Source organism: Ambystoma mexicanum, chromosome 1p (genome assembly GCF_040938575.1).
Source record: "Ambystoma mexicanum isolate Mex_15411 chromosome 1p, UKY_AmexF1_1, whole genome shotgun sequence".
Lineage (NCBI taxonomy): Eukaryota > Metazoa > Chordata > Amphibia > Caudata > Ambystomatidae > Ambystoma > Ambystoma mexicanum.
In genome coordinates, this window is record NC_090921.1 from 212501833 (window position 1) to 212512794 (window position 10962).

Sequence of the window (10962 nt, forward strand, 5' to 3'; positions counted from 1 at the left end):
TTAAGGGCATTTTCGGATTTTTAGCTCACTTTTGTGGCATTTTTTTAATGTAACTGGTAACAGCACTCACTGGCCTTCTCCTGCAGGGAGTTCTGTTTTTGCAATCAACTTTGCTTGTGTGTGGCAAGGTGGTGCAGCCTCTTTGTGATTTCTGAACCATGCACAGTTTTTGCGGATTTAGCGCGCACAGTGGTTAGCGCCTCCATTTTTGCCTGTTTTCTTTCTGCCATTGGCAAAGGGGTGTAGTAGGGTGCATTGGCATGGGTTGAAATATCCCACAGTTGTGCCTAAACTCTGAGATTTTCTCAAGGACTCCAGCACCCTGGATGCTTTCCAGATGAGGTTCCGTCCCGGGATGGGAACAGAATCCATGCTTGTCTCTGCTATTGACGATCTTACGATGGTGGTGGACCAGGGTGGAGTGGGCCTTCTCATCTTGTTAGATTTGTCAGCGGAATTTAACACAATTGACCATTTTATTCTGTGTTGCCGCTTGGAAGAAATTGGCATTGCTGGTCAGGCTCTTAGTTGGTTTCAATCTTTTCTTACCAACCGGACTCAGATTCTCTCTCTAGACTCTTTTCTCACTGCTACCTCTGCCCTCATCTGTGATGTCCCTCAGGTCTCGGTTATCTCCCCTCTACTCTTTAATATCCATGTTCTCCCACTCACTAGACTAATTCACTTTCATGGTGTCTTTTGAAACATATGCAGAAGACACGCAGTTGGTGTTGTATATCGACCGTGAACAGGACTCTGGGGCATCCTGGCTGAGGGCCTGTCTAGCTGATGTAGTCCATTGGATGAATGCCAATTGACTGAAACGTAATGCAGAGAAGACTGAGGTCATGGTGGTGGGCCGTTCTCCAGATATACAATCTCTGTGGACTCCTGATTTTTGGCCCCACTATCCACACCTGTTTCCCAGGTCAAGAACCTAGGTATTAAGATTGCCTCGTCCCTCTCTGTACAGCCGCAAGTTGGGGCCAGGAGTAGCGCTGGCCATCTCAAACTAAGAACTTTAAGAAGGGTGATCCAGTTTATCCCGAGCCACCTAGGGAGTATTGTGGTTTCTGCAGTCATATCAGGGATGCTGGATTACTGTAATGCCACTCTATTTGCTCAGCCTACGTTTCTGATCCAGTGTCTGCAAGTGCTGCAGAATTCTGCTGCACGTTTGGCAAGGGGCCTCCCTAAATCTGCCCATGTATCTTTGGTGCTACAGAGTCTCCACTGGCTCCCTGTTTGAGTTACAGATTCTTTTAATATCTATGTGCATTGTTCACAGAGCTTACTATGAAACGGGAGCTACTTATTTGTGCAAGAAACTGATTAAATATGTTCCATCCAGACTACTACGCTCGGCTAATCAGCTCTTGCTAGGTGTTCCTCACTTTGTACGGATCACTGTGGGTGGGATGGACTTTTTTGCGGCCACCCCTACGCAGTCGAACTCTTTACCATATTCTTCGTGTGCCACCTCGGACCATCTAGCATTTAAGAGAATGCTGAAAATGTTTATATTCCAGTAGATAAATGGTTACTTTCTCTAATTTTTAGGCCTGTCCTTTTTGCACCCTTTGCGGTTGGCTACCCTAGTGCCAACATACCCTTGGGTCGAAGTTGCGTGCTACAAGTTCCCAATTAATTCATTCATAAATTCATTCATGTTCCCAGAAGTCCAACTCAGCCCTATCAGTCAATGCATCCAATCAGGCGCGGAGCCTTGAGCACTGCTAGTCCTTGGGTCCCTGTTGAGTCTCTGGCAAAAACAAAAATAAGCTAAACACTTCCTTTTTCTTTGGCTGTTGTTACATAACGTGCACTTTGAAAGACCTAATTTCCCACACTCGCATAGTGTGCCCATGCAAACAAATTTGGCACTGACTGGAAAGAGATATGGTAACAAGATACGGTAACAATAACCACTTCAAAATCATTATACCTCCCACCCTAAATGCCAACACATCACGACATACAATTCCCCACCAAAACAAGAAAGGATTCACAATAGAAAGTACACAATTTGAAGGCATGCGCCTGCACTAAACTTCTGTGAACACCAAACTAACCCACTACAGATACATAAGCACAACTCCCCACACTCCTTAAGCACTGCTCCGAAATACCCAGTCAACTAAGCAACCCGGAGCACTCATTAACCGCTGCACCAGACAACTCACAAAATATCTAAACCGTACACTGCCCAGGGAGCCCTAACTTTTCAGATCTGCACACATCAACATTGCAACAAATCCAACGTGTGCCTCTACTATATTAGTCCCCTTGCAGATCCTGAAGCTCCTAGAAACTGTGGAAATGGCAGAAGGCGTGCTACATATCATAATGGGGCACAGCAAAGAGTGGCAGTTCTTTGGTTGGCCCAAGTCACTTGAATGACTGGCAGAAACAGGGGAAATTAATGTGGGTTGTGCCTCAGGTTGGTTGCTATACTAGAATCTCTGGTGCCTTGACTGGCTGGTGAGACTATATATCCACCTGTCAAATCAGGTCCTATGGGGCTGAGAGACGGCCATTGCAATAATTCAGTTCTAGGTGACAGTCCTCGGGGCCACTAACAGAGGAGCCCAAGTGTCCCTAAAATCATTCAATCTGCACCATTCAACGGGTGTCTTTTGTCAAATGGTGAGAACCTAATGTCATAAGGGCTCACATTCTGCAGTTAAATCAGAGTGATATTACATTGTTTGTCCAGGATCACACACTTACAGTGTAGCAGGGACTTTAACACACTGCAATTTAAGCACTTCACCACATACCTTCCAAGGTGTACTTTGTACAAATACACCTATTGCATAGTAAAGTAACACAGCAACATCTGAGTCTTCATAGAAACATGTTAAGCCAAAAGAATATCGTTGTAGCTTTATTTTCCACCTCCTCTATAGAAAACTATAAGTCCCAGAATGCAAAATAATGCAAGCCTGAAAAATCTCTTATTTAAAGCCAGTGTACTTTCAGCACATTAAGACATGCAATAACACTGCTGTGTAATAAACTCATATTAGGTTTGGCTATTCTTTGTTACACCCCTCCAGCTCATTGTTAGGCATGATGTTAAGAACATTTAACTATTGAAATAAAAAGCCACGTTTTTTTGCTTGTCACTTTAGCAGACATGGACATAAACACATCTTTTTTTTTTTTTTTTTTTTTTTTATTTATTTGCCTTTAGTTCATTTACAAGAATAATTTCAAGTAGAACCTTTGCAAAAGAACAAGTTAAAATCCATGTATAAAGAGAAGAAAATTTAAACATTTGATTTTTTACATTATTTTACATTATCACATAATACTTTAAAATGCTTTAAAATACAGTTTAAAATACAAGTGAAAGAAAAAATATACCAATCAGTTTATCAGCTCAGCAATTCATTCTCCAGTCAGAATAAGTTCTTTTTCTATATGCTTACAAAAGCTTACTAATTCATAGATTAAACGGTTGTGAGTTCCTTGCATCATGCGAGACCATAAAAACTCAAGACAATCTTCAAACCCTATATCAACAAATTTCATAAATCTTGCTGTACGTATTTTGTTAAAATGGGGACAATAGAGAATGAGATGCTTCATTGTTTCATATGGTTCGTTACACTCATCAAATCGACATCCCACAACAAATGTGGTGGTATTTGTTCGCCAATTCTTTATTCTATCTCTAGTATGATAAAGATTAAATCTAAATCGAATATATGCCTTCCTGGTAATTTCACAGGGGAATAAAGTGATATATATCATCTTTTAAAGAGAGCATTATTGTTCTGCTCACTTCACCCGTCTCCGATTTGCGACCGGTGGTGCTCTGCGGGGGGTCATTCAGTTGGAAATGACCCACCCACCATGCACCTCTGCTGCTGATACCAAAAGAAATGTGGGAGCGGGTCATGAAGGTGTTGGCTGCACAGCTCCTGGCAGCGCACCTGTGGGTGCGCCTTCGTCTTATTTCTCATTTGCCTCTGGGAAAAGGTGCCCAGGATGCCTTCGTGGGCATTTCAACTGAAGGGAACATTTTTGTCTTGTTCCTTACGTTTGTTCTCAGTGTGTAAGTGTCGCAAACTAACAAATAAATAAATAAATAAAGGTACGCACATTAAAAAACACATGAACTCGTGCTACACCGAACCAATGATTTATATTACACTTACACCTCTTGTCTGGCGTTTCAACAGATATAAAGGATGACTTTTCACAGGTGTAAGTTAGAATTTAACATGTAACACGATTTGCCTTTGGTTTAAAGTGTTCTGAGTTGGACAATCACACCCAGTGACACAGAACGGTGACAATACGAGAAGAATCAAAATGTCCAATGTGCAAAACCAAGTGCACCCTGTCTCGTTTCAAATATGCATAGAGGGGACCAGGGGTGGCGCCAGCCCCTGGCTTAGGAGGCCGAAGGCCTTCTGCTTTGAGGAAAAAGGCAGCACTCTACTGTGACGCAACCCTGGGCTCCCACGGAAAGAGCAAGAGCCCCTAGAATTTCTCAGGTATGTATATGCGTTCAAGCAGTTATTAAAGTGGCAGCAGCAGAAAACGCACAGAGGCAGAGGACAAAAGCCTGACCACGTGATATCAATAGACCCCCCTAAGACAGGAGTCTGCGATGTTTGCTACGCCAGATGTTTTGGACTGCCTTTCCCTTCAGCCCTAGCCAGCAACGTCAGTGGGGGAGAGGTCATGGGTGTTGTAGTCCAGCTCATCTGAAGAGCCAAAGGTTGCAGACCCTTGCGCTATGGTGAAACTGCTGGGCTTGACTTCGAGATGGCCCACGGCTTCAACAATTGTATTTACCTCACAAACTAGTCTCTCAGTTCGGGTGAAAGGTGCACCCAGCAGGCCAAAGGATGGCGTAGTAGCTAGCTTCCTCGGCTAAGAGGAAAGGTGGGACCCATTTTCAAAACTGTCATCTGCCCCCTAAAAGTGTTGAGGCTGGCACCGCCTCAGAGAAAACAAAACAGAAAATATTCAAGAAGCGGCTGCGAAGATGAAGTACTTTAGTGGTCGAGGGGCAGGTCTGGGAGAGGGTCTGTGGGGCACCCCCTGAAAAACTTCCCAAAGAGAGGGAGAAAATGAAAGGACACATTGGAGAGCTAGTGTGGGGCAGGGTGTGAGGTAATGGGAGAATGGGGGTGGGGCCCAGATAACAGCCGGGCGGAAGCTTCAGCGGAGTTGGTACGGTGGTGAAAGGGGAAGAGGGAAGACAAGAAGAGCGAGAAACAGAGAAGAGGGTCACCAACAGGTATATAGGATGATCTGGGAAAGGGGAAGAAAAAACAAAGGTCCGTTTCTCACACCCCTTCCCATGCGCACAAAGTGATGCCTTCCCATGCCCACTGCCCACAACAGCGCCCCCTCGCCAGTAACGCTGGGATAACCCATTCAATGTCGATTTCAGGAGGAAGAAACCATTGATGCAGATATTCGATGACAGGTGGTCCAAGGGCAAAGGTCAGTGGCTAGAGGGAATGACAGCTGATCCCTTGCACATGTTTGCTATTGATCCAGTTGTTGTCGCGTGGGTTTCATGATATCCAGTTCCATATTGAGACTGGTTATTTGATGCACTTTGTATTTTTTATTGCACCAGTTGAACATGCGCTGCTTGTACATCTGCACCTATAGAAGATCCAGATACAAACATTCGCCACATCGTTATCCAGTAGAAATCATTTCTGGCAGGTCAACTTAAATTCGCGCCAAAGTAACCCGCGTAAACAGACTTTTGCTATAGAATATAGAGGGCGTGGCTGATAAGCCAGTTGTGAAATGGTTTAGCGTCTCCGTTTCACGCTCTCACATTCTGGCACTCGTAACTTGCTGGGCAGGGCATTTCCATACATTTTAATTTTCCTCTTAAGTTGGCATTTTTCCCAGGCTCCAAGTGCAAGACTGAGGAGGACGTCCACGCCGCAGCACAGGCACACCGTAGCAAGAATAAGTACGAGCGAGGCATTTGCCTGGATAAAAAGAAGCATTGGCATAGCTGTGACGACGGTGGAGATGTAATTGCAAAGGACCGGCACGTTTACTAGCAGCACGAGAGCTGCTAGTATCCGTAGCGTTTTCACGAGATTGCACCGGAACGTCAAGGCAGCCTCCGTCCTGGGCTCCGGGATGCCTCGGAGTGTGCAGTACGAGGCCGGGTGCAGCTTCTTTTTCAGCGTCTTGTCCACTGTACGCATGTCCTTCCGCATTGCGACCATGCGGCTCAGCAAGGCCAGGCAGGCCTGCTGGAGCTCGCTGTCCCCGGTGCCCTCGGCGAAGTCGAGCTGGCGGTGCATGTAGCCTTTCGTGTAGTCCATGAGGTGGGCGACGGTGCGAGTGTTGGGCAGCGCGTGCTGCTGGAATTGAGCATACAGTTGCTCCACCTCGTGCCTTCTTCTTGGGTTCCCCGGGAAAAGGCGGTCGCAGTATGACATGTCCCCGGAAGTTGGCTGCCTGGAGACCAGCAAACCGGAAAGACTGTGATGGGCCCAGGAGTGGGGTATGTAGTCAGCGTCTGGGCCAAACTCTGGAGAGGATCGTTTCAGCTTGCTGTTTCCATTGACCAATCATATGCACTGGCAGAATTCATCCAGCCCCAGAGCAACAAGGAAGCTCTGGTATTGACTTGAACTCTGAACAGATTTTTCATCCGCCTCTTGCGTCAACTGAAAGCATGTTTGAAGCACTGCTACACCCTTTGTTTTCCGAGCTGTCTTTGGGAGAGGGCAGGTCGCTTGTAAGAACAACACACGCTGTAACCCTTGTGTCAACACCGTGTGCTTTTAAAGGGCCCGATGCACATGTTTGGGGTACATGCAAGTGGACAGAATCGCCTATATCATGGGGACTGCAACCTGTGAATCTCCAGATGTTTTGAACTACAGCCTCCAGGAACCCTCACCATTGACAATACTAGATCCCAGGAGGATAGCTCAGCGGCAACGTGCACGCCTTGGAAGCAAGACCAGACGAAGCAACACAGGTTCGATCCCAGGGTCTGCGCTTAGAAACCTCTGGGTGTTTAAGTGCGTTATAAATACGCAACTAAGACAAAAACAATTACGCAACTAAATAAACAAAAAAAATTCCTGTAACAGCGCCTCGATGCCCGCGGGCTGTGTGAGTGCTTTAAAAATGTAAAATAAATAAATAGCTAGGCCGGGTGGGAGTTGTAGTCCAAAACGTCCGGAGAACCTAAGGTTGCATGCACCTGCACTATATATTGCTTAAGAGATTGAAGTATGTCTTCATGAAGCCAGATAAGCGAGGAGGGGATAGTGTTTAAGTATTAATCTGCGGTTATGAGCACCTAAGTTGGGTTGTGTGCTTAGCTGTGCTTCGCATTCTATCACTATTTATTTGGTAGCACATTTTGTATTTTCACACCATCATGCCAAAGCCTCAAAATCCTACACCACCCATAACTGGCTGCACTGTATTATTCAGTGTACAAGAAAACAAAAACAGAGTTCTTTCCTTCAGGGGGAGGAATAGAACATCATGAGTCAATTGATGGATGTCATCCCTCTTCCTTCCCAGGCCCATTGTACAACTTTGACCTCAAACTTCACAACCAAAACTCAGGACAGCCTGTTCTCACTCTCCTCTATTCCCTCCTTCACTTTCACTTGGGCCTCCCTTGACCCCTCTCTCTCCATCCCTCTTACTCTCCTTCTCACCCATAGCACCGGACAAGCTCACCAAGACTATTTGCCCTATGAAAGTAGTTATACTTTACTGAAGAAATTCACCTGTCCTGATGAAGGCCACAAAATCAAGGGTTTGACAAGCACTAGAGAGAATGCCCAACTTAATCCAAGGGCCGAAACATGTCGACTATTGTATAAGACTAGAGAACAACAGAGGTATTACATCTAACTGCTACAATTTAATGTAGTTTGTGGTATTAACGACAAAGAACCCCATCACAGATACTTCTGTGTTTTAATTATGTTTTGAAAAACGCTAACAACTATTTTGTGAATTATTTTGTTTTTTATGTATATAAAAATATATGTATATATATTTATGTATCCAGTTTCTATCGCACCGACTGAACGGCGTGATGTAAGCGGATTCAATTCCAACACTACATCTAAGTCAATGCCTAGTCTGGGATGCTGAGGGAAACCCTTATTGATATATTTTTATGTCCAGTTCGTTTACTCTGGATGTCAACCCTTATATAACACCCCTCTCTTAGAAACCCCCTGACCTCACTGAGCCAAGAAGTAGGTTTGTTTTGCAAATTAAAAGGTTTATTTGAAAATTAAACAATATATATATATATATATATATATATATATATATATATATATATATATATATATATATATATATATATCTCAACCTTTTATAATAAATTAATGTTTGATAGCATACTTGTGAAGATGATAGTGATCAACAATGGATAATGCTACATTGGTGCACTCTTTTTGATGGCTTAGAAGTGATATAGAGAGGATAAAGTAGCTGAGAATGCTTTTATGGCTTCAAGGACAATGCAATGATGAATGAAAATGCAGTACAGAAATTAAACTTGATGTGACTTCAACAAAAGACAATGTAATCACTTTTCTTTGACAATTCACCCCCCCCCCCCACCGTTTATGCAATGTAAAGAGATAGAAGGGAAGCACACAGTTCTCAGGAATGCAATCAAATATAATTCAGTTCCCCCCTAGCAAGCTTAGAGGAAAACAGGTAGGAGTTTTAAACACAGGCAATAAACTTTGATGTGGTTGCAATTAAGTGAAACATATGCTAAAAAGGCTTTCAATTCCCTATAGGGGGTTCAGGGTAGTTGATAGATACTTTGAATCAGTTCAGGCCAGCCCTATCAATGATTCAGGGATGGTTATTAGGTTGAAAACAGATTTCAGGGATGGAAGCAAAAACAAATATTTTTACCCGTGGCTAAAATGAAGCAAAATGTCAATTCCCGGCAATTTAGTTGCGTGCGTCGAGCGCAATTACGGAGGCAATATAAGGAGTAGGAAGTCGGTTCTAGGTTCGTTGGAAAGCCTAGAATCTTAGCTTTAGGATGAAAGTTAAATCTCCTTCCTAGCACAAACGGTTCCGGAGATACGGTCAATTTAGTAAAGGTAGTTTTTGCTAGCAGTTCCGGATACATCGGTCTCTGGTTCTGCGGGTCTGGATCAAGTGGATTCTTAGCAAGCAGCAAACCGCACAGCCCGGCGGTTGAATAGTTTGCAAATGATTTTTGAGGCCTGCTGAAGAGAACTCAGCTTGTGGCTTAGCCTCTCTGCTACAAGTTCTGAAGTGAAGTTCTGGATCCCTAGAGTTTTGGATTTGAAGTCTCGAGTCTCCCGGCAAAGCATCCCGCAAGAAAGTGGAAAGTGAATGTCTCTACCTGGGTTTCAATGTTCCTTTTATGTGTTTTGAAAATGAGTGTGTGCCTGGGCCTAGCTAAGCCTGCCCCTCTCACCTATCATTGGCCAAGCTTTCCTCTCTCCCTTGATTGGGGGAAGGAAATGGTGTGTCAGAGTGATGCTGTAGGTTTTATGGTCAGAGGAAACTCCTGTCGGGGGGGAATTCTGCCGGGGTCGGCCGGGCCGTCCGCAGACCTCCGGGCAGGGAGGCCCCAACTCCTCCCGTATATCCCAGATGAGATAGAGTATGAGACACACACAAGGAGCAAGGTGACTCTGCTGTTTATTTAGACAAAACGGCAGGGATGGGTCAAGGAGCGTACGCGTTCGTCCTGACACACACACAATCGTGGGGCTCGCAGGCCCTTTTTACTGCATTATGACGCGCTACTTGCGTCACTTCAGAAAGTTAACAAAAAACCTATCGCCACTCTTAATTGGTTGCTCGAGTGGTAGGGTTAGTATAGTACACATATAGAGAATGATATTAGTGGACAAGGTGTAGTCAGGTGGTATATCTGGGTTGTCCCTACAATTAGATACATAAGAATTGTTACATGAAGACTCCTGAGGTTTGGCTAATATTACTGACGTCTGAGATAAGAGCCCCATGTTCTGATTGGTGCACTCGTGAGCCTCCCAGCCTGGGACCACCGTTGTTCCCAGCTCTCGGTGTACCTGTGATTGCAACAATGTTTCAATATGGGTACGTGCAGACAATGTGAGGATTTATTCATAGGTGGAAGGCTGACCGCTCCCACTGTAGCAGATGTCCATTGAGCCTTTCAAGTGTATCGGCCTGTGTCTCGTAGTGAGGGACCCAGACGCCTTTTCTCTCCTGGGTTTTGGCATCTCGTCAGGTTCGGCTTGGTCACGTGGGGAGGGACCGTGAAAGAGGCAGAATTCTGCACAATTAATATTGTTTTTTTTCTACTGCGCGTCTGGTTTAATTTGCCGGCGTGCCTTTATCGTTGAGGCGCGGAGTGCGAGGTTGCAACATCGTGCCTTTGATGATTTGTTCTTGGATGTGGGTTTGCAACATTGCGACCTTGGCTGGTTGCTCCACCGGGTTCTTTCTGCAGGATCAGCAACCTGACTCTTGCTTTGTTAATGTCCACGGAAGCTCTTGTTTGAGGCCTACTCGGGCCTGGTGCTTAAGTAGTCTGTTTGGTACATAGGTGCTTTTAGGTTATAATAGCATATATTTCCATGACCAGTATCGTGTTTCCATTATACCTTATGGTGGTAACAGGTTTCAAGAGAAGCGTGAGCAAGCGTTATAGATGAGTTCATGACGCGTCTTGCGTTTCTGCATTCTGAAAGCCTATGTAAAAATAATAAAGATGCACGTCCGTGAATATGCCTGTCGCCTACGTCAGAGCACTGAGTATGTTCTTCGTGTAGATTGGTGTGGAAATGTTCAGTGTGTATATTTGTACAGATGTGCTTCCCGTTGTCTAGGTCGTCATGGCATCTCTAACGACGTGTGGATTTTAGTCTAGCTGATCCGAGCCGCAGGTGTCGGCATGGCCAGTGCGGGCTGCTGGGCAGGCAGATGGACACA

General features: G+C 44.9%; 1 protein-coding gene across 1 annotated transcript; it reads right to left on the minus strand.

The window, feature by feature from the left end:
- Positions 1-5792: 5792 nt before the first annotated feature.
- LOC138471674 (single-pass membrane and coiled-coil domain-containing protein 3-like) lies at positions 5793-6440 on the minus strand. Its single transcript, XM_069609464.1, has one exon. It carries the CDS (start codon positions 6438-6440, stop codon positions 5793-5795), a length of 648 nt encoding a protein of 215 aa, XP_069465565.1.
- Positions 6441-10962: the final 4522 nt, after the last annotated feature.